The sequence below is a fragment of the Aristolochia californica genome, unplaced genomic scaffold, assembly GCF_029961685.1.
Source record: "Aristolochia californica isolate CCGP_79_NKW_82.1479 unplaced genomic scaffold, dmAriCali1.0.hap1 SCAF_8, whole genome shotgun sequence".
Taxonomy (NCBI): domain Eukaryota; kingdom Viridiplantae; phylum Streptophyta; class Magnoliopsida; order Piperales; family Aristolochiaceae; genus Aristolochia; species Aristolochia californica.
Window position 1 is genome coordinate 39,293,588 of NW_027182279.1, and position 24,583 is coordinate 39,318,170.

A 24,583-nucleotide genomic window follows, 5' to 3' on the forward strand; every position below is an offset into this window, starting at 1 on the left:
ATATATCGTGGACCTTTTTCCGATCCCCTTGGAGGGAGGTTTCCCGTCCCCCTTCCAACCCTCATGGAGACCTTACTGTGTGTTGACTCTACATAAGGCTTTAATTAGATTCCATAACTTAACACTCACTTATGAGTAAATAGCTCAAATTAGTTTCTCCAACCGGTGATCATAATCAATGGACGAAAAGTGAGTGAGGTTAGTCTGACCTCTTTAAGATACAACTGATGCAAAAATCTGGCACAAATTTTGATCCTGACTACGAGCTTGAATGATAATCTTTACTGAATCTAGAGGACGAGCTCTACCATCCCATGTCTGTCAACAACAACAGTAGAGAAGAGAAGCTCATACCTTCCTCGTCGTTTACACCAGAAAATGAAAGGGAGGGCCTCTCTTCTCTGACAAATAAGGCTAGGCGTCAACTCGAGCTTTTTTTTTTTCGCAAACATTACATGCTGAAAGCATTTCAGGTTCGCGTCAGTGATCAAGTCGATTTTTATAATAGTAAGAATTGATAAATTGATAGAGGTTGGTCAAGGCTCACTCTCTGCCAAATGGGCGATCATGATCAAGAATGCAACACAGTACTAGGTTGCAAACGATGGAAGAAATTGCTTTTGCAATTCTTGTCCTGCTCTGCTACTCACCTTAAATGCCCATAAAATGCATTCAAGAAATATTAGATGCAACAGTTGGGAAATTACCTGATAAATATGTAATAAAACTAGAATTCAGGTAAGATTAAGGTAAGATAATCCTCTTAGTTATGTATCATTTACAAAGCAAAACACATACAAGTGAAAGAGTTTCTGTTCAATGGACAGTGTTGTGAAACTTCACAAGTAAACACTGATTTTGGTACTCAGATTCATAGCTTTCAAGAGAAAATTGAGACAGAATAAAAAGGAGAAAACTGCGTTGCCATGAATAACATCCATGGCAGGTGACAACCCAATGAACACTAGTAATAGACCATCCAAATGAAATGAATAAATTTCCCCAGTCGATTAATGTTCTTGATAAATCAGTTAACTACTTGATGTTTTCTTGGGATGCAACAACAAACATGGTGTTGTTAGAGATCATTTTCAAATCAAATAGCAACAGCTTTACAGAAAATAATGTCATCAGTGCAGCTTAGGCTTGGAATGGAGGAGCTCACCATCACCCCACGGCGAAAGCCAATATTGTCAAGGTCCATAACCATAGTGGTTAAACCCTTCCCTATTACAAAAATACTTCTCCCAATTGCTGCTAATCGACATGGAGGTTTTGCTAGCCATGGAGAAAGCCTTCCCAGTGCGTTCCATTGCTGACTCCCCTCTCGCCACCTCATCAACATAACCCCAGAGTTCTGATCCAACATGTAGAGGGTCCCATCTACAACAACAGTCGGCCCAATCCAACCCCTCACCATGCCACCATCCACAGTCTGCCAACTTTGACTAGATGAAGGGTCATATACCAGTGCATTCACATTAGTATGAATGGTCCAACCACCAGGGCGAATGTAAATTTTTCCATCAAAAGTCATGGACTGCTCCACATCAGGAAAGAGATGTGGGTCTGTGAGAGGAGTCCAAACGTTAGACTTTGAATCATAGATGTCCCAAGAGTTCATCTCACTTGATGTTAGTCCAACCCCACCTACAACATAGAGTTTGCTACAAAGAGCTTCACATGCACAATAACACCTGGAAATGTAAATTCAAACTTTTTAGTATACTACAAGGGTATAAACATAGCTCATTGTAAATATGCTAAAAGTAAAAAATATGAGCAAATTATTATGATACCATCTAGAATTTGGCCAATCAATATTGGGACCTGGACCAGGTACTATCCATCCTAGTTAAAAGCTCTATATGCAGTATATTAGATGAGCAGCAGTAGCATCTACACCATACTTTTTCCCTTGTATTTTTTTTCTTTTTCTGAATATTTGGTTACACAGACACAAATACTCAAAGCAAGACCTTAAATTAAGACATCCCCACATAGCCATTGAGCCACAGGCTCAAATATACACTCTTTTGCCATTGTCGTATCTAAGTCATAGTACTGTACTCTACGTGTGTGCATGTAGACATGATAACAGTGCAGCATGTACCTAGAAATAGACATTGGAGCTGCTTGGTCCCATGTGTTTTTGAGAACGTCATAACAGAAAACTTCCTTTGTTGCATCTTCTGACCAACGACACCCACCCAACAGGTAAAGCTTCTTTCCCAACGCTTGGCAGGCCATGCCTTTTCTCTTTGAACACTGACTCGGGATCCCTTCAACAGGCTTCCAACATCTCCTTAAAGGATCCAAAACATACAATCGAGCAACTTCTGAACTATCTCTGCACAAGGCATAAATCCAGTACTCCTCCAAATTGTGCTTTTGGCGGTGGGATGACCACTCTTCGCTGCAAATTAATGCTCTCCATCCCTTTGAGACACATTTGAGGATGTGATGGTATCTTCGAGGAACCCTTGCTAAGCAGAGAAGGGCAAGGTCATCAGGAAGGCCATTCATAAGAGGTGGAGGAGTGGATTCTGACTGCAGGATCTCCATTACTTTGTCAAGATCATAGAACCTTCAAATAAATAAATAACTAAGTAAATGAAAAAAAAATGCTTAACACAACTAAAAATATGTAGATTAAGTTCAACCCTCACTATAATAAGTTCTTAACTTGTCTTATTGTAGTTTTCACTGTAGATAACCACACCCCATCGAGGAAATTGACCTTATTAGTCAACATGTCACATAGCAACAAGGAAAACAATTGCAACTGGTCCTCAATTGCTATCACTCATCAGAATATCAAGATTTTATGTCTATGGATTGAGGACTGCATCCCAATCGCTTCATCCTTTAAAAAAACTCATCAGCCCAATACATGTATCAAGTTTTTGACATCATGTTAGGGTTTGCTCCCTTAAGGCTGTGTTTCTTTGTTCTCTCTCTTAATAAAATAACCTTTCATAAAAATAAAAAGTTTTTGACATAATGTTATTACTTAAAGACACTTCCCCGTCCCTAATCAAACCAAGCAATTTCCAACCTCAGCTGAAAAAGATGCAACTTTTGAATCAGACTACAACCATAAGCCGAATTCAATGAGAAAGAGATACAATAACGTTCAAATATCATCAATAAAATTCCTTCCAACAGCCCGATTCTTAAAACAGCCTCTTTGAACGATCACAAAATGAAAGAGCACAAGTCGGGCAAACACTGCGAGGGACTTAATCTTAAATTGATGCAGCGTGCATCGTATCCATCTTGCTTCTCCAAGCTTCCAGCAATTACATTGGTTTTTGAAAGAAATATTTCCAAAATGAAATCCCAATGGTAATCTTCTGTTCCAAATAATCGACATCTAAAATCCATCATAATTCTCCAATTTCGGCACAAAGTTTTCAAATGAGGAGAAAAAAAAAACAAACTGATTACCCATCAGGCAAACCTGAAGGGACGTATATGCATCAGACGCGGAGAAATCCAAAGGTATACAAGACAAAGAAAAAAAAACCCGCATTTCCATATAGATGCCGGAAAATATAAAGATAAAAAGAAAAGAAAAATTGCAGGAAAGCCGAAAATAACCCAATGAAACGTTGCGTAAGCAAGAATCGCAGCAGCATTTTGGCTTTTCGATTCAAGTAGAAACAGAAACTGACGAATTTAGAAAAGAAAATTTGATCCAAATAAGAGACACTTACCTGGTAATCGGCACCGTTTCCCCTACATCCAGGGAAAACAAAAGTGACTGGCGATCATTTGTTATAGATATATTTATAGTTCTTAGTTATAGAACTGTCCTCACCTTTAGTAAATTCCCAAAAAATCCTCGTAACAGATTTGACTTACCCTAACGTAACCGCTTCCGCTGGCTCAAAATTTTATTCCTTGTTTATAGGGATCGACCAACCAAGGTCCAAGTCAGTTTGAATCAAAAATAATAAATAAATAAATAAAATAGGAGACTCTAAAAAATTAGGTTTTATATACTCCATGTGAATAGATTTAAGTACATAAGAAATTAATTAATAAAATATTATAATAGATTTAAGTTTTATAAGATATTATACAAAATTACTTTTATAGATTTGGTTTGATAATATTTTTTTATTTAACTAAACTAAAATGTATTTTATTTTTAAAAAATTAATAAATAATTTAAAATAAATTAAGATTATTTATTTAATTAAATATATAAAAATAAAATGATTAAAAAATCATTACTTTTATAATATCCAAATACTCAATCAAATTTTTACTTTTTTAATATCTAAATTCTCACTCTTAAAATAGTCATTAAATATAATATTAAAAATAAAGAATTTATATAAATAAAAAAGAGTTTATTATATAAATTACTTTAATAGTTTTAACTTTTATTTTAGATAGATTTATTTGGACTAAAATAAAATTTTACTTGTTTTATTTAACAAAAAATAAATTAAGTAAATATTTAAAAAATAATTTATTTATTTAGTTAAATATATAAAAACCATCAAACAAATACTTTTATAATATCCAAATACTTAATCAAATTTTTACTTTTTTAATATCTAAATTCTCAGTCTTAAATTAGAAATCAAATAAAATATTAAAATCATGAATTTATATAAATAAGAAAGAGAGTATTTTATTATATAAAACTACTCTAATAGATTTAATTTTTATAAGATAATTTTATTTAACTATTATGTTAATAAACTAAGATAAATTTCAACTTGTTTAAATAAATAAATAATTTAAAAATTAAATCAAATTTTTTATTTTTTATTAAATATATAAAATAAAATACTTAAACAAATACTTAATTTTATTATATCCAAATGCAAGTGTAAAAGGGCAGAATGAGCATAACAAGAGTGAGAGAACTAGTGAGTGCACAAGTGAAAGTGAATTCACTAGCCTTAGAGAGTGATTTCACTTTCACTCGTTCACTCACCACATCATTCACTATCAGAGTGCACTAACAGGGCCTAAACTCAATTAAATTCAACAACTCTCTTCTTCTGTAAAGAACTCCAATCATCATCAAACAAAATATAAAGTGAACAGACAAAGATTTGGGCCAAGTCTACCTTTCATGATCTAAACAATGGTACATATAATTTTGTTAAATAAAAACACCTATCTTACCATAATTACAATTGTCAAAGTTTCGATTTTGGTTTGGTTGTTGTTGCTTTGGCTTTCCTGATTACTCCCTCTTGAGTTAATGATACTACAAGCTGCAAGCATACACAGACAAGATCCAGCGACATTAATTAAGGTTTCATATATGAAAGAGCAAGATAAACATATACAAAATGACGATCACGAATGGTGATATAAACTGAAGATTACAATAATACCTCTCCTTTCCTGTTAAACATGCGGCCTGAACAGAAACCACGCGCATTATAGGCAGAAGGGCTTTCCATCTGTAAAGCCAGATAAAACCACAGAACCAGTTTTAGAAATGACAGGCCAGAGCATAGTGTGAGAGTTTACAGTCCAAACCTATACATCGCAAGCAACCAAAAGTATCATTGAAAAACTCACCACATATAGCAACCATTCGTCAGCTCTACATGGTCTGTGGAACCACATCCTGAAGAATCAAGAGCACATAAATATCAGCTATAAAGTGTTCGAGTCCCCGTGAGGCGTTTTGTACTGACTAAGCTTGATTTAATGGGTTGCTCCATAAATGTCCACAGATTCTTATGATATAAGTCACAGGGGGGCTCCTGTTTAAAGAAGCTAGGAAATTAATAATTCATCTGGAAGTTGTAGATTACTCTAAGAGATTCTGATGGTGCAAGTGTAATATTACCTAATAACACTAAGTAGCAAGGCATCAGTCAGTACTATTCCAAATGAGATCAATATGAGGAATCAATAACTATGTTGCGAGAGATTCAATATTTTCATTAGTTTCAAGAAACTATTATTATCAGGCCCCTGGATCTTCCCCCAATGGCCTATGTTTATGAAACAAGGGAGATCATTGATACTGATCTGACATCAATATCTATGAAGGGCTATTGTTTCCTAGACTTATGACACCATCAAAGTCGACAACACACAAGGGAGATGATTCTCAAGACGTGAGAGAAAGAGGTCTCTTACGGGCAAGAATGTAGACATGAGACCAGCAAGGAAAATTTTAATTAGACTAAAAAAATGACCACTCACAAGTTAGCAAGAAAAGAAAATACTTAGCAGAACATAGGGCTCTCAAACAGGATATTCTTTTCATAGATACAAGGTTTTACAAAATTCAATAAGAAAAGAGACTTACGAATGATCCAAGGTGAGTGACGCAGTCTTAAAGCCATCTTTTCTGTGAGGATTCAGACTCACACCAAGGAAAATAAAATCAGAAGCATAGGCCACCACGCATCTGCCATAGAAGTCATTTGAGCTAATTATAGCACCTCAATGTAACTTACTAATATCAATAAGGTCTCTCAGATAAAAAATTGTAACAAGTTTCTGGCATGGATTCCAAATGTATGTGAAACTCCTATTTGCCAAATTGTTGAGTATGGCATTCAATTTACCACAACTTAGAAGTATTTTTCAAACTACTTTGAATCTACATTCTGCACTGATGGAAGAATACGAACTTTCTTCTAGATTAAAAGCTAAATCTAAAGCTTATATGGCCATGCCTCGACAAAAGCCAGTATAGTTACTTGAAGAGGAAACTGAAATGGGAAATAAAATGTTAAAGAGAAATGGTAAGTACAGGGAAAAACCATGAGAAAATTTTTATAAAACATTTTAGGGAATGCATGAGGAACCATTAAGACTCAAAAGAGGGAAATGAATTAATAAAAAAACATTTATAAATATGCTAAATAAATAATTTAAAGTAAAATTTTATATAGTAAATTGTTACTGAAAAAAGTGAGTTAAACAACTTATCCATTTTTAAACAACTAAGAAGAAATATATGATGTCTATGGTTTTGTATATGAAGTTTCAGGTAAGCTTAAAATAAATTTTGCGAGAAGTTTTCCATAAGTTTTGCAGATGCTTCAAATTGAACATGGAAAGTGTTATAACATGGTTAAATGGACCTTTTGATAAAATGGGTTTCCTCACCCAAAGAAAGAGCTACCAGTAAAGCACTCAGTAGTAGAAGATGCACTAAGTTTGCATTGTTCAAGTAACAAGGGCAAACAACCATTCAGCCGACAGAGGAGACCAGGCACAGATGCTCACCTATGCAAAGCTGGATCATCTGACAGCTTTCCTCTAGTTTTAAACCAGTACTTCAGACTGCAACAAGATCCAACTTTCAACATGAGCAAAATAAAATGTACATAAATAAGCTAGTAAGAAAGTGGTAGTGAAGAAGGAAAAAGCAAAGCACTGAGGTAGATCTGACCTTGGCTTTGTTTTTGTATAGTTTGTTGAGTTGGTTCTCTCACAAAACCTTATCTCTATGGGCCAAGGGATGTATTTTCTTTTAGCTATCTTGTTGCGATAATCTCTGTATGTTAGGGCACATGCAAAAAGTAAACAGAATATTATAAAACCATCCCACAACAGAAAAATAGAACTTGTGCACAGATAAACAGAGATTTCACAAGAGATATTAGAGGCAACAATAAGAAGGAACCAAATCAATCCCAAGTCACTCAGATATAATTATGGAAGAACCAGAAATAGTGTCATCTTACATTAATCATGCCACTTCAAAACAAGTGATGCATATGTAAGGAACACTGTAGAGATGATCTCCCTTGTTCCACCAATGCATAATGTTCAATGTGGAACACTGTAGAGATGGTAGCTAATGTTTCATCCAAAACCAGACTTACTCAAAAGCCATAGATCCTACTAAAGGGTTTTCATTTTCAAAGTACAAGCACCTGTTTATACAGATTTCTCTAATTTCTCGATGATAATATCTATTGCTTCACGTAACTTCTACAAGCGAGTGAGCTAAACAACTTTTAGAGCTAGGGAAACAATAACAGAAACAAGAAAACAAGGGAGTGGCTAGGGAAACAATAGGTCAGAAAAAATGCAGATGAATCAGTCCTTTGCAACTCAAAATCTGATTTTTTTGGAATGATTAGAACTCATCATACTTGTACAAAAGAGTTTAGAATAATATTTCTCAATTATTACAGGTCACATAAAAAATCTTACATTGGAAGAAGAGGATCAAAGATACGTCTCTCCCGCAGCTCCTCCATTGGTAGAAGCTGCAATAGTAAGTGGTATCAATCTTAAGGAACGACCGCATCAAACTAAGACACATTCAAAAAATAAGAATTTCTAAACAGAGAAAAGGCACATGTCACTTCTCTTTCCAATACTACAATCATGAGCAGTAAATATTGGTATATGAATTTAGTAGAGAAATAAATATCTTGTTCATATACAGTTTGACTACCAGTAAAATATCAAATTAATAGTACCATCTCTGGAGCAGGCACAGCAGGCATCATAACCTCCTGGTGGTCAAAACCTGCTTCTTCCTTCTGTAATAAGAAAATAATATGTTTGATCATTAACTAAAAAGTAAATTAAACAGGCAAAAACTAGTATTATACTTTTCCCATAAAAACAAAAACCATCTGAACACTTAAAGTTAAAAACAAGAAGCAAAAAATGAACTATACATATTCTTACACCAACGTCCTAGGCTGTGACAGAGAACCAAGTATCTAGCTGTAAGGTTCGTCAAAGAGAAAATTCTCCACCTAGAATGAGTGGTTTTGCAACTTAACACATGGACAAGAGTCATGGATAAAAGCAGCCATTAAATAATTCCTCTCTGGAAGATAACCCAAAGTGAGTATTTTACAAAGAGACCTCTAAGATTTAACCGCAGGCATTATTTTTCCTCACATGTTAAATGAATGCTACATGAAACGATAACAAAGAAATTCAAATTTAGAGTACTATACTGTACACCGAGTATGAAATTTTATGATGTACAGAGTAGAGACAAAAAATCCCAAATAGATTTAGATAAGTACTTGAAAAGAAGCAATCAAGGTGAACTTGAGATTGCCTTCTTGAAAGGCCTCAACTTTTCGTGTTGCGAAACTCTTGCCATCACGAAGACGATGAACTTTGTATAACATCGGCACTGCAATTTTATTATCCAGAATATGAGTATTAGAAAACCAAACCACAAGGAAGGAAAATTAATATACAACAATAAGAATTAGCCCAGGAAATGAGCCATGAAGATGGCTGTGAAATATTGAAGAAGAGAGAGTTGAGAGAGAGAAAATGTAAAAAGAGAAAGAAATGAGAGCTTTGGAGAAGAGCGTAAGCTGCTCTTGATGGGGCAAAAAGTCGAGCCCCATCTCTTCTTTTTATTAACTTAAGTGAGTAGAGAGAAAATGACCTCTCTACCCCTCGTACAAGAACTCCTTATATCTCCATAGTGACATGTCCAAATGTTATAAAATAGAACCATAGACTAATACAAACATGTTCAAACTACTGGTACTCTCACTGACAAATATAAACGTTGTGAAATAACCAAACTACTCATTATATTATATTTAACACTCTCCCTCAAGCGTGAGCATATATATTTAGAAGTCCAGCTTTTTACAAAATGTTCCAACTTCACGCCTACCAAAACTTTAGTGAAAACATCACCAACTTATTTCCCAAGGAAGTAAATGTCAAGGACATATTTTCTCTGTACTAACAAAGGTCAGCCTTACTTCTAGCAACTTCTTTCCCAAGGAAGTATTTCAAGGAACCCAAGTTTTTCATTTGGAAATGTTTAATAAGGTGGTGTTTTACCTCTTCAATACCTTGCGTATCACTACCTGACAAAACAATGTCATCAACATATACAACAAGAAGCTTTATAAAAAAAAAACATATACTAGAAGAACAACAACTCTAGATGACTTTTTCATGACAAATAAAGAATGATCACAATGGCTTCACAAGAAACCGAAGGACATCACCACTGGTTGAATTTCTCGAACCATGACTTAGGACTCTGTTTAAACCCATAAATTCCCTTCTTCAGCTTATATACCTTTTCTGTCTCCCCCTGAACAACATACCCAAAAGGTTGTTTTGTATAAACTTCTTCTGCTAAATAACCATACAAGAAAGCATTTTTAATGTTGACCTGGAAGAGTAGCCACTTTTGGTTAATAGTAATGAACACAAAGACCCGAACAAATGTCAAACCGGTAGGGCATAAGTGGAACTTTATGTGGAGGAGGCAGGGTCTATGAGATGTGGCAGGAATGGGGGTAGAGGATGGGGTCTGTTTCTTGAAACCTGGCTCCAATACATCCTGTTGCCATCCCTACTAAAAAGCCACTCATGATATTTTGTCATCTACACAACAAATGTGTCTAGTGTTTGCCAAAAAAAACTTGCTTACAATTTCATGTTAATAGCTTTGAACTAGTTGTTTCTTAGCTATTTGTTTGTCCCCATCTACGCTGTCATCCATCTTATAATGTTTTACCATTCACAATGGCTACTGAATGTTGGGTTTGATTAGAGGTGGCACCAGATTGGGTTTCACGGTGAACCTGACCTGACCCAACCCAAAAGCCCTGGGGATGGGGTTTAAGTTTCACCATGTCAGGTTGGGGATAGGGATGAGGAAAAAACCCTACAAGTTCAAGGCAAGGACGGGTTTTACCAAACCGACCCGAACACCCCAGGGACGATTTTTAAGTTTCACCCCACTGGACATTGTATCTTCTACTCATTGTAATTGGAATCTCATTCCTAGATCAGCCAACTCTTTGGCTGATAAATTGGAAAAATTTGGAACTTCCCAGCAATCTCTCATTGTTTGAGAAGGCTTCCCTCCTTTGTAAATTGCTCTTTTGAGCTTTTGTCTGAATAAAAATCAGCATCATTTAAAAAAATAAAATAACATATGTTTCACCCCACTGGTTTGGGGATAGGGATGAGAAAAAAAAACCCACATAGGTTCAAGGCAGGGACGGGTTGTACCAAACCAGACCCGAACCCGCCCTGACCCCAACCCTAACCCAACCTAATTAACTTATATACCCTTTTTAAACATTAAAAACATATATTTAATAATAAAAAGAGAGAACTTCTTTAATTTTTAGAAGACTCATTATGCTTTATTTATAAAGTATAATAATTTTTATATAGATTATTTTTTTAGAATTTTTATAATATTAAATAAATGGTAGATTGGGCCATGGGCTGAAGCAAGGATGTGTCAGGGATATGGAGACAAAGTGGGTATGAGGTTGCGGGGACAAGGTTGCGGATACAGGTCTTTTTCAGGTTCAGGTTTTCAGGCTTGGGTCAGGATTCGGCTTTTCAAAACACCGCACCCTGACCCAACCTATGCCTACCCCTAGGTTTGATTAGCTTCGGTTCCAGAAACAAGGGAGAATAGCTACTTCCAGTCAGATGTGGTGTTTCCAAATAAAACTGTGGGAAGCTATGAAACTCTTAATTAGTATAGATGTTTCCCACTTGAGAGCATTCAAACTGTTTTCAGTCCATTCACATGGAAAACATCCATCATCATCACATAAAATATGTCTGAAAACGTAAAAGGTTTAGAAAATATAGCCGCATATGTGGTCCCAAATATTTCAATCTTCAAGACAGAAAAGAGATGATGAGCTTACTGTTTATATCACCAGCAAGAAGAAAACAAGCGTGAAAACTATGCACTAGTTTAAGGCAGTCCACAGTCTTACATGCTGCTGCTAATGCCTGCAAATAATGTACTTCAAAATTAGACCAACCCTAGAGTTGATATGCAATAACAATCATGTGATAAAAAATTTTAAGTTTTTAATGAGTGAAACATAATGAGAACTGCACTATAACTGTGTTAAGAAAAAATTCCTTTAATACTTTACCTATGCAAAATCTACAAAAAAAAAGGACAAACTAGTAGAACTAGTATGATCAAATTCCATAATCATTGTAAAAAGTTAAGCAATTAAAATAATGACTAAGAACATAACAGCAGTAACGTTGTCATCAAAATATGGAGAACTAACTTCTCATCAGAAAACAGTTCTGTCTGTATGATACTCAGGATGCCAGAGAAATTTCAATCTTTTGAAGGCAAAATACTTTTGCATTGTCCACAATTTGAAAGTATTACCACTGGCGAGCATAACAAGGTTCATTTGTATTGGCAAACTCAATGTGTATGTGGCAATTCAACTATATTTAAATCTTAAGAACCACACAAAGGTTATATATTAGACAAATTTGACAGTTTTCAGTGTGAATCTCCAATGTTTTAAGGCAATATGGGCATAATAAGATTGAAACTACCAAAAAAAAAAAAAACTCAAACATACTTGTCCAATTGTTTGTCCACCAAAAACCTGTCCAAATCTTGGAGCATCTGGCAATGTAAATCCACGGAACAAATCCACCTCAAAGGAAAGGTGAAAGGAGAATCAGCAAAACATAATATGCTTTCCTCCAGTGTCAATAAAGAGGAATTACAAGCCATAAAAGTGAGGTCTACCACATTAGGACTAGCAAATAAAAGAGAAGCTTCATCTAGGTGCTTATTTTACAATTGTAAAGTTCTTTAGAAATGGATACTGCCATCTAATTGCCAATATGTAATTACCGTGAATTTCATTCTAACACTCTCAGAAGCCCGCTAAGAATACATGACAAAAAGAACCACAGTTTCTTTATAAGCTTTGACAAGTCAATTATGTTGACACAATACAATAAATTTCTGATCACATGACATGTATGATGTTGGTACCACAAGTAGGTTCAAAACCATCTTATCAAAAATAAAAATAACAATAGCAATGATAATCAATTTTGTTAAAAAATGGACCAGTCATTGATCCAAAAGAACTGGGCCTGGCTTCCAGTATTTGAACCAGGAGTCGTATTTTAGATTATTTAAAATTAATTTTTTTTAAAATATATATAAAAGGATACTGCTTCATCATATAGAGATTGGGGAGTGCAGCTCCCCCCATCTGTGATCTGCATGTGGTGGACAAGAAGCACAGCATGCCTACACATGGGGAATTCCCAAGCAACATAGAGTGAATGGGCTCATCTTCCCTCCATGCAGAGAAAGGATCTCTCCCCCCTACTTTTTGCACATGGAGGAGGAGCCCCTGCCCTCCTACCACCATGCAGAACCTCCTGAATGATGGTGGAGGCCGCCCTAGTCAGCTAGGTTTGTTCTCCTATTCTGGGTCTTGCCATTTCAGACACTGAGAAGTAACTAGGTCCAAGGTTTGTTCTCATATTCTGGGTCTTGCCATTTCAGACACTGAGAAGCAACTAGGTCCAGGAGTTACAACATTAATAATACTAATATTAGTGATACAGGTTGTAGCTGGATAATGAAAAAACACAAAAAATAAACTTAAATATGACTATTAACATCAAAATCACAGCATACACTTGTTGAATTTAAATATAGGAAAAAATCATTGAGGCTATTGAAGCAATACTTCCAGGGGCTCTAGTTTCAATATATGCTCCACCATCGAGAATGTTTCCATGGTTTCATCTGCATTCCAGATTGACTTTGGCTGCATCAAAGAGCGGTACTCATGACGTAGCACCAAGCAGGTTAGCTGCCACACTAACAATGAGTCAGGAATCATTTTACAAAACCATTTAGAGATTGGTAAAAATAAAGTTAACATCAATAAATCCAATACTTTAGTTGGCTATTGGAATTTGTTCATATTATCCTACATTAGATTGCAGCACAGTCCCAAGTTTAACTAAAGAACATGAGATAGGGCACAGAATATCAAAAGGAAAATAGGTGGAACATGAACAATTGAAGAACTTGAAGAAGAATTTTTTAGAAGAGTTCTCAAAACATAGAACCAAGAAGATTCCATTGCATTACTAAAAAGATGGCTTCTCAGTGCAAATAGTTAACTTCCAGTACAAAGGTCATTTTGGTCATTTGCCTTTAACTGTTTATGTCTCTGTTTCTGTTTTTAAGTTCTTAACTGATATGTGCATTAGTTATTGTTTTTTTTAGTAAAATGAAGATTTTATTAAAGTAAAGAGAAATACAAACCAGCTAAGGGAGCACTCCCTTTACAACAAGGGATTAGAGGGAGGCTCCATCTTTTGCTAGAAAGTCAACTAGAGAATTAGCAGACCTCGGTACATGAGTCCAATAACAATGTAAAAGAGATACAATATCTGAGATTTGGTAAAAGATGGTCCAATGTCTCCAAGGTGGATCACAGAAAGAGGAACACCAGCTAATCACAACTTGAGAATCACTTTCAATGATAAGGCCCGTTAAGATGGTCCCTAAAAATGATAAGTCCCTGAAAGAGTGCAAAGAGCTCAGCCGAGGTGGAGTTTGCAATACCCATCAGACTGGAGTAAGTAATGAGAGGATGGGCATCAGCGTCTCGAAACAGACCACCATAGCCAGCAATGCCCAGGATGCCACTGGCACTACCCGTGGGAAGACAGGATGGGGCAGACATGCTGAATAGAGCACTCCAGTTGGTGCAAAGGGGAGTATCAATCAAGCTGGCAAACTCTTTCCTGGTGTGGAGCCATGCGGATACCTAGCCAATGATGATATCGGTCACTTGCTCAGCATTGCTGATTTTGAAGTTGAATCTTCCTCTATTCCACTCCTTCAAAGGGCCCATAGAATATGGGTGAGACAAACCAAGAGCAGAATTTTTTCCCAACTTTGGAATGGAGGTGACCAGAATGGGTCCGCAAGTGTCAAGAAGATTGTTGGGAAGGCAGAAGTGAAGACCGATCCGGCTGAGAGTGCTAGTCCAAACCTTCCCAGCAAAGTGGCAATGAAGGAGGAGGTGGGAAACCATTTATGTCCAAACCGGCTGCTAACCTTGCATTAGTTATTATGTTAGAAGGAGCATCTTTGTAATTTTAGGGAGGATACTTAAGTGAGGAGCAAAAGCAACATTTGTAAACAGAATAGGAGGTTGTTGGGTTTAATACTGTTAAATATAATGTAAGGGTGTTTTGGTCATTTCACAGAGTGCATATATCAGTGAGAGTACCACTAGTATATGGTCCAATTTTCAACATTTTGACATGTAATTATGGAGATATAAATAGTTCTTGTATGAAGGGTAGAGAGGTCATTTTCTTTCTACTCACTTAATAAAAGAGGGATGGGGTTAGACCTTTTGCCCTATCGAGAGCTACCTATGCCCTCATCTTAGTTACGAATTTTGAAAGAAAAAGCGGATGCCTTTTTTTCTCCAAGCTCAAAAAGTTTTAAGTTCGTTCAACAAAGCCTAGGACAGAAATATAGCAATTCTTTCAGGTTAGATTCCAGTTGAAGAGCAAACTTGCTGGTTTGTTACTTCCTATAGATCTGAAGTGCAATCTTGGCCTTTAGGGTCCACATCTGTATCAACCAGTAACTCAGAAGCCAGAGAACAATAAAAATACCTGACAGGTGAATGTATCAAGCCACAAATCCTAATGACTGAAAATATAAAAGCAAAGCCAAACTGTTCTCAACTAGTTCTCTAGGATATGAAAACACTCATAAGGTCACAAATTCAAGGGTTCTTAAATGCCGCCGAACAAAATGAAAAAATTGAGCTTGCTCGAGATTGATAGTTAGGATACTGGTCATGATTCTTGAAGTTTCCAGTTAAAGACTATAAGGAAAAGATCGGCTACCTTTGATACAGCAGTTATATTGACCTCGTGGATGGAATTAAAAGCACCTGCAGTATAATAACCAAAGTCAGTTGAAAAGACATGAAGACAACAAGCGAGAGCCTGAATCAAGCCTTATCAAATGCCAAGATAACAAAAAGCTATTTCCGCAAGGCCTTTCTACCTATAAACCAAATATGCAACTCAATAGTCTATACTACAACACTCTTTAAATCATGATACTTGGCTTTTTTGCAACAATTAGCACAACACTGGTATAAAATGCATCTTTATCACATGTACAAGTTATATGGAGTCACAAAACAGATCTTTGTTCGCTAACACCAAAGAGATATTAACATATTGAAAATGTCACATGTAATGAATATGAATGATACTACATAACGATGATGCAAAATTCATCACATTTGAGCTGCAACTGCTAAATAGTATGACGCTCTGATCTTCAACATTTCTACTTGACCTTAAAGATAATTTACCTGAAGCTTTCAAGAAAAAGTGGCACTCATATAAGGTATCAAATTTTAAAAAAAAATGTTTTTTAAAGACTTTGGGAGTATTAGGATCTATTGATTACATATTTTCAGATGTGACAAATGCCACTGTTAAAATATCAATTCAGGAGTATTTTGGTCATTTTATATATTATGTTTTTATCTTATATGATGTCTGTTAGGTAGGCAATGTCTTCATATGCCTATGGTTCAATTTTCATTCATTTTAGAGGTGTATTCTAGGAGATATGTAAGTTTATGTCTTGAGGGGCATTTTTTTATTTGATGTAAAAATCACTTGAACCCTGATTAAAAAGAAGAAGGGGCATCTTTTTTGAGGCACACTCCAAGGCAACTGTTGTTGTTCCTCTCCAAGTTCTTCGTTATTTCTCTTCTTTTTCATCCAAATCTCATATTTTGTATGGTATTAGAGCAGTAAAGCATTCCTGAGCAAATACTCTCATTTTTGTGGTTCTTCTCTCAATCTTCAACCCATTTGGAGGATCTTCCCAGAATTCTGGACTGGTAGAGTCAAAAACTTCATTTTTTCCCCTATATCTACCTGCCATATCCTCTTGGTTCATGGCTACTACTCCTAATTGAACATTATTAGGGTTCTCCCTCAACCTTGCTTGCATCATCATCAATTTTGCATGCATCACCAAAATTTCATGCAATTGAGTTGTTTATCCTTCAATTCCTGGTCTTGATTTGCTGAGATTGATTGTTATTCATTGGAAATTAATTAGGATTACTGCTGGATTGCCCTAATTGGTTCGATTGTGGGGCCCACTTGACTACATAGGTATAGAATTTTGGGGAAAAGTTTCTGATTTGATTGGTTGATGCATTGTTACACTAAATTGTGGTAGTTTGTGGTGTTTAATGGCTGAATCTAGCACACAAGTTGCTATCCAGAGGACCAATGAGGGCTCCAATCTGAAATTCTCTCAACCTATTCGGATAACTACAATCCGGTTGAATGGATCGAATTATGTCAACTGATCATGGCTAGTTTTGATATATTTGAAGGTTAGAAGGATGGCCAAATACATAACAGATAATCCCCTTACACCTATTACTGAGTATTGGGTGGTAGAAAACAATTTAATGATGATCTGGTTGGTCAACAGTATGGAGTCACGATTTAGTGACCAGATATTGAGTTTTAGTACTGCGAAATGTGGACTAACCTTAGCATCTATTCTGTTTCAGAAAAGTAACTTGTCGAGAATCTATGAGTTGTATGTGAGATACTTTAATATAAAGCGTGGCAGTAGATCGGTGACAGATTACTTCACTGAGATGAGAGGGGTTACTACAGGAAATCAGCACATTTCATCCATTTAATACAAATGTTGAAGACATTAGTAAGAATGAAAATTAGATTCAAGTGGCTCGGTTTCTAGATGGTTTGGGCTTTGAGTGTGATGTCATTCAAGTTTAGTTGTTGACCAATGAGGATGTGACCACCCTCGAGGTCTTTAATAGAGCTCTTGGGGCTAAAGGTGCAGTAGTGAGTAAAAATGACTCAGGTAGAAATCTCTCAAATGCAGTTGCGCTTAACCTCCAGCACTCTATTGGCAAATTTGATGGTCAGTTTTGTGGTGGTTATAATAGAGGTAGAGTTCCCTCCTTCTCTACTCGTGGTCATGGTCATGGTTGGAATGATAGGGGGGATCGAAAATGTATTCACTATGGTAGCTCAACAATATTTCTGAAAAATATTGGGGAAAATTTGGTAAACCTGCCTGGGCCAACTCTATAGTCACGGAACAAGACAACTCTTCTCACACTGGCTATTATGAAGAAATTCAACAGTTATTACAGCGACTGGGCCAATTGACCACATTATCTACTACTCCGACTATAGAGACTCATCCTTCATCCTCAGCAAGTACCACAATGGTGAGTACAGGTATGACTGTACTGAATGTGGAGCTTTTACCCACATGTCAGGTATGTCTTCCTTGTTTCGGTCCATTAATTTGTCTTCTTCATATCGTAGAGTTCATTTGGCCAATGGGTCCACCTCTCCAATTTAGGGAGAGGGTATTGTTCACACTACCCCACAAATATCCTTAGACTCTATTCTATTTGTTCCCAAGTTTCCAGTTAATCTCTTGTTTGTGAGTCACATTGCTAAATGTTTAAACTGTTCTGTAACTTTTTATCCTACTACTTGTGTTTTCCAGGACTTGTAGAAGAAGAATATTGGTTCCGAACATGAGAAGGGAGGACTCTACATGTTGGATGATGTATCTGTTTCTCAAGTTGTGGGACTCTCTACTATAGATTCATCCTACTTATGACATCTACGCTTGGGACATCCATCACTAGTTAAGCTATGTCAATCCTTTCCTTCGTTGCCAACAGATATCTCATTTGATTGTGAGTTGTGTCAATTAGGAAAACATCATCGGTCCAGTTTCCCAGTTAGTTCTAGTCGTAGTACTAAATTGTTTGAGTTAATTCATTTTGATGTATGGGGTTCATGTCAAATTCCTAGTCCATTTGGTTTTAAGTATTTTGTGTCATTTATTGATGATTTTAGTCAAGTAACTTAGGTGAATCTCCTATGGGAGAAATCCAAAGTCTTTGATGTATTCCTGAATTTTTTTAATAAAATAAAAAATCAATTTGGTGCTTGTGGTCATGTGATTTGTATTGATAATGGGTTGGAATATCTTAATCATAAGTTTTCGACTTTTTGTGACTCCCATGGTATTACCCATGAGACGTCTTGTCCTTATACTCCTTAACAAAATGAGGTGGTTGAATGTAAAAACAGACATCTTCTTGAGGTTACTTGGACACTATCGCTACACATGAACGTTTCTAAGTTGTTTTGGGGGGATGTTGTTCTAACTTCTTGTTTTTTAATTAATCGCATGCCCTCCTCTATTTTGAATGGTCTCCTTTCCGAGTTTTAAAATCGTATTGTAAACTATTTGATGTGGTACCTCATGTTTTTGGGTGTACTTGTTTTGTTCACATGTTTGGATCTTCAATTGATAAATTGTCACCTCGGTCAATCAAATGTGTCTTTCAACGGTACTCTCATCGACAAAAAGTATAAATGTTATGACCTTGTTCACCAGAAGATATGTGTGTCAGCTGATGTGACCTTCTTTGAGCATACACCGTATTTTGAGTCCTCTAATGAGATTCTTGTTTCTACTGAGTCTTCTTCAGATAGTCCAGTTTCAGTTGTTGTTTTGATCTCCCACCTCCATCAGGTACCTCTCTACCTCTTCATGTACATAGTCGTCATCCTCGTGCGACTACAGTGCCTCCAACAGATAAGCCTACAAAGCTACCTTTTCATGCTCTGTTGTCTTCCTCTTTGCTTGCAAGTTCTATTATATCAGATTTGGACTTGCCTATTAATCTGTAGAAAAGTAAACGGTCTTGCACTTCCCAACCTATCTCTAAATATGTTTCTCTTTGCTGTCTCGGGGAACTTGGCGTTTATGTGATCCTCCAGCATGAGGTACTATCGTGAAGTGTCATTGAGTTTATACTATAAAATATAATGTTGATGGATCTATGGAATAACACAAGGCCCAACTGGTAGCAAAGGGATATATACAAACCTTTGGATTTGATGTGTTTAAGACATTCTCTCTTGTGACTTGACTTACTTCCATACATATTTTAATCTCTATGGCAGTTAATAAAAGTTGACCTCTTTTTTAGCTTGATGTGGAAAATACCTTCTTGTATAGAGATTTACATGAAGAAGTTTATATGGAGAAACCTCCTGGGTATATTGCTCAAGGGAAGACATAGAAGGTATATCAACTACAGAAGGCCATTTATGGACTTAAACAGAGTCCCAGGGCGTGGTTTGAGAAATTTAGCACTATAGTAATACAGTTTGGGTTTCACCGGAGCCATTGTGATCATTTTATGTTCATACTTAAGAGGAAGACTGGTCTAGTTGTTTTGGTGGTCTATGTAGATAATATTGTACTGACCGGGAATGGTCTTGAAGGCATTACTGAAGTTAAACAGTACTTGGCCACATATTTTCAGACGAAAAATTTGTGCCCTCTCAAGTACTTTCTTGGCATTGAAGTTCTCGTAGCAAAAAAGGTATTGTAGGATGCTAAACCGGTAGATACTCCCGTAAAATCAACCATAATTTTCATAGCAAAAAAGGTATTGTAGTTCTCGTAGCAAAAAAGGTATTGTAGGATGCTAAACCGGTATTGTAGGACAGAACTCAATATTGACGCTTGGTAGGTAAATTGATTTATGCTATAGTTATCAGGTCAAATATTTCATTTGTTATAGGAGTTGTGAGCATGTTCATGGAAAATCCGCAAAAAGTACATTTAGAAGCTACATAGCGGATTTTAAAGTATTTGAAGGGTGCACCTGAAAAAGGTCTATTGTATACTCAAAATGGATAGATTGATGTACTTGGATATTTTGATGCTGATTATGCTGGGTGTCAGATGGACAGACGGTCTACATCAGGATACATTTGTTTTGTTGGAAGCAAACTAGTAAGTTGAAAAATTAAAAAACAAACAGTTGTGGCTAGATCTAGTGCAAAGGCCGAATATCGAGCAATGGCTCACATAGTTAGTGAGTTTATGTGGATTAAATTTGTTCTTCTTGAATTTGGTTTCCAGTTACCAAGTCCTATGGTCATGAAGTGTGATAATCAAGTGGTCAACTTTATTGCAAGCAACCCTGTATTCCACGAAAGAACTAAACATATAGAGGTTGATTATATTTTTATTAGAGATGCAAGTATGCAAGGAAAGGTGATAACTTTATATGTAAAGTCTTTAGACCAGTTGAGGGATGTGTTCACCAAGCCATTGAGAAGATATGAACATGTATCCTTCTATGACAAGTTGGGGTTATTTGACATCTACTCTCTAGCTTGAATGGAGTTTTAAAATATCAATTTAGGGGTGTTTTGGTCATTTTATATATTATGTTTTTATCTTTTATGATGTCTGTTAGGTAAGCCATGTCTTCATATGACTATGGTTCAATTTTCATTCATTTTACAGGTGTATTCTAGAAAATATGTAAGTTTATGTCTGGGCATTTTCTTTTTATGTAAAAATCACTTGAACACATTAAAAAGAAGAGGGGGAGTCCTTTTGAGGCACGCACTCCAAGGCAACAGCTATTGCTCCTCTCCAAGCTCTTCTTCTCCTTATTTCTCTTCTTTTTCACCCAAAACTCAGATTTTTCAGCCACATCTCAAACTCCAATTCCCCATGCATACAATGGTAATACATGTGGATCAGCATAGCAAAGGAGGAAGAGAGAAAACAAGTGAGCAAGGAGGGGAGAGAGAGAGAGGAGGGAGGATAGCACTTGCCATCGCAGATTACCCTAGCCCCACCCTAGCCAGCTACAAGTTCATTTTTCTTCAGATACTTAAAAAAGGGCATCAAGTATTGCACCTGAAAGGAGGAAGAGAGAAAACAAGTGAGCAAGGAGGGGAGAGAGAGAGAGGAGGGAGGATAGCACTTGCCATCGCAGGTTACCCTAGCCCCACCCTAGCCAGCTACAAGTTCATTTTTCTTCAGATATTTAAAAAAGGGCATCAAGTATTGCACCCGAAAGGAGGAAGAGAGAAAACAAGTGAGCAAGGAGGGGAGAGAGAGAGGAGGGAGGATAGCACTTGCCATCGCAGGTTACCCTAGCCCCACCCTAGCCAGCTACAAGTTCATTTTTCTTCAGATATTTAAAAAAGGGCATCAAGTATTGCACCCGATGCAGCAGACATAGAGGAACGCAACCCGCCCGAGAATTTCCTCCAGTCTCCAACCCTACTTAAGTGGTTGTATTTTTCAATCCATCCCACTCTAAGCAGGATGGATGAAGTTGGGGGCCCTGTCTAAATGTCCTGCTGCACCCTAGAGATCAGGGATAATTTGTGCCTGCATGTGAACCATATAAAGGAGGGAAAGTGACCAACCTGAAACAAGAAATCACATTATCACACCCTCTTTTAGCACATATTAGCAACTAGTGGTCAAAGGGACAACATTATGGAACAGACACAACATGCCAGATGTTCACTGATTAGTACATAAACAATGGGCTGAGGATGGCACCTAAATAAAAGAAGGTTAGATATTCATATAGTCAGATGACACCTAGGACTGATTTGGGTAGTCTAAATAACTACGCAAATTAAAACATGAAGTCCTATCCCACTACCAAGAAATTCCAGGCAAATTGATTTATTGGAAACTTAGACAAATCTAGTGCTCACCATAGCCAAAATAATCATATTTCTTCAGGTGAAGCTCTGGTTGATTTCCTTTGTCGTCATTGTCATTTCCAGAAACCTCAGCCTGCCAATAAATGCCAAATAAGCATTTGCATCCGACAAGAACATGCAAAACACTAAGTAGGAGTGAGACTGAATTGAAAATTTGTTGTTTGTAGAAGTATATATATCCACTCCTATGGTTAATATAACTACTTGACGAGAAGAGTACCTGTCAAATTACAGGCAAATTAAAGAAACTTCTTTTTTTCTTTCTCGGATATGAGTTTAATATTTTGATTGATGTTCTTATCCATTTTATACTCATGCATAAAAAACTAATCAAAGTATAATTCCTGACAAAAAAGAGATTGGATAACACTTCCAAATAGATAAAATATATAAATAACCCAAAGAACAGCTGCACATTTTTCATGCAATGGTGTAACTCTTTTGTTGAACTTTTAATTGACACATATCTTGAACCCAATTCATGATAATGAAGAGTGGCTTTAAATATTAGAATAGAGAGAAAATCAGGACTCACATCGCCTTCCCAGATGAAGTATACGCCATCTCCAGATTCTCCTTCTTGCACTATAAGATCACCAACATCTACAACATACCAGAAATATTAAGAAAAGTATAACTGCTTTATGAACCAAAAGATCATTTCCTATAAGGCACAGACAGTTAAAAATTCAGACCTCCTCATATATAAGTTCTGAAAATGTGACATGCTAAACATCTATACCTAAATTACACTTGTTCTCAAACATTTCACTATATAGAACACATTTTACTTATATAACTACAAGTTTTTTTATTGATTCTGAAATTCAACAGACTCAGCAATGACTTACACAGAAGTAATGTGTATAAACATCACAAAACAACCCAGAGGATAATAAAATAAATTAATAAAGAAGCATCACCATAATGTTTAAACTCCACGACTTGAGCGATCTTTCTCAGAGACGAACTTGGAAGCCTCTGCAACAATGGCACATGCCCGAGGAACTCCATCACTGCTAAAAGAAAAGGCAAATCGTCAAAGAAGACAATTTTGGACTTGAACCAACTAAAGCGACGCATAAACCGTAATGCCTCTATACTGGTAAACCGATACACTGAAAAAAAAAACGAATAATTAAGGAAAGGAACACCCGCAGACTGAAAACTCATCCAAAGGAAGCGTCTCTACCGCAATATGGACAGTAATGCGCATGCATCAAACAGAGAAACAGAAGAAAAAACAGAATTAACGAAGCAACTATCCGTAAACCGAAAATTTTCAGCCACCCTAGCAAACATCCACAAACCAAGAAGTTCAGCCGCCGGTAGCATCATAAATTACACCTCGTCAACGAAACAAAATTCGCAATAAATCAATCCAACAACTTCATGAACAAATAAAACAACTATTCACCAAATATAACGACGGATGTCCAAAAACTGCGATTAAATTCACGCTCGTGAGCAGACCTGATTCGCGATCCATTCCGTAGAGAGTTCGGAGAGAAATCTGAAACAATTTATCGGCGTCAAAGGCGAGAGTGTTTCTGTGGAAGTGGACAGAGGAGAGCTTTTCCTCCTGGCCGGTGTCACGGGAGCATTAAATAATCAAATTTGGCGCTGGAGTCTTTCCCGGTAAAGTAGGTTTGTTACACCCACGGGACTCCGAAGAAACAAAACTCGACCTGCGAGTGGCACGGATCGGTTGATAGACACGTCAGTCTTTGTGGGACCGGAACGAGACACATACATCGAATATCGTGGATGACGTTGGATTTGAAGGGCTGAAACATGTTGGGAACGTGGGAGAAACCGGAGAGCAAAAGGAGCAAAAAGGGGCTTTCCAAATTATGAAAGTAAACTACTTAAATAAATTTTACTTTATAATATCCAAATCCATCGAATTGTTACTTTTTAATATCTAAATTCTCGCTCTTAAAATAGTAATTAAATATAATATTAAAGTTATAATTTATATAAATAAAAAAGATGGTATTTTAGGATACAATATTAATTTTATAGATTTAACTTTATAAGATAGTTTTATTTAATTAAACAAAAATAGATTTTAACTTGTTTAAATTAATAAATAATTAAATTAAGATTAAGATTATGTATTTAATTAAAAATTAAATAAAAAGATTTTAAAATCCTTAATTTTATGATA

At 36.2% G+C, this 24,583-nt stretch overlaps 2 protein-coding genes across 4 annotated transcripts; both read right to left on the reverse strand.

Moving 5' to 3' along the window:
* Positions 1-837: 837 nt before the first annotated feature.
* On the reverse strand, positions 838-5,216 carry LOC137938871 (F-box/kelch-repeat protein SKIP4). Of its 2 annotated transcripts, none has more exons than XM_068783956.1 (3): positions 5,152-5,216; positions 2,114-2,587; positions 838-1,697 (listed from the first exon to the last, which is right to left on the reverse strand). In XM_068783956.1, the coding sequence occupies exons 2-3, from the start codon at positions 2,563-2,565 to the stop codon at positions 1,097-1,099; spliced, it is 1,053 nt and encodes a 350-aa protein (XP_068640057.1). In that variant the 5' UTR covers positions 2,566-2,587; positions 5,152-5,216; the 3' UTR covers positions 838-1,096. The 2 variants fall into 2 exon arrangements, with proteins under 2 accessions (XP_068640057.1, XP_068640056.1); XM_068783955.1 differs by lacking the exon at positions 5,152-5,216 and adding an exon at positions 3,720-3,823 and having other exon boundaries at positions 839-1,697.
* LOC137938869 (acyl-CoA hydrolase 2-like) lies at positions 4,997-23,999 on the reverse strand. Of its 2 annotated transcripts, none has more exons than XM_068783954.1 (17): positions 23,887-23,999; positions 23,337-23,429; positions 22,949-23,016; positions 22,405-22,486; positions 15,658-15,704; positions 13,461-13,586; positions 12,324-12,401; positions 11,634-11,721; positions 9,000-9,112; positions 8,436-8,498; positions 8,164-8,219; positions 7,394-7,498; positions 7,228-7,284; positions 6,299-6,400; positions 5,557-5,605; positions 5,367-5,435; positions 4,997-5,243 (listed from the first exon to the last, which is right to left on the reverse strand). In XM_068783954.1, the coding sequence occupies exons 1-17, from the start codon at positions 23,900-23,902 to the stop codon at positions 5,166-5,168; spliced, it is 1,290 nt and encodes a 429-aa protein (XP_068640055.1). In that variant the 5' UTR covers positions 23,903-23,999; the 3' UTR covers positions 4,997-5,165. The 2 variants fall into 2 exon arrangements, with proteins under 2 accessions (XP_068640055.1, XP_068640054.1); XM_068783953.1 differs by having other exon boundaries at positions 23,337-23,432.
* Between the last annotated feature and the right edge of the window lie 584 nt (positions 24,000-24,583).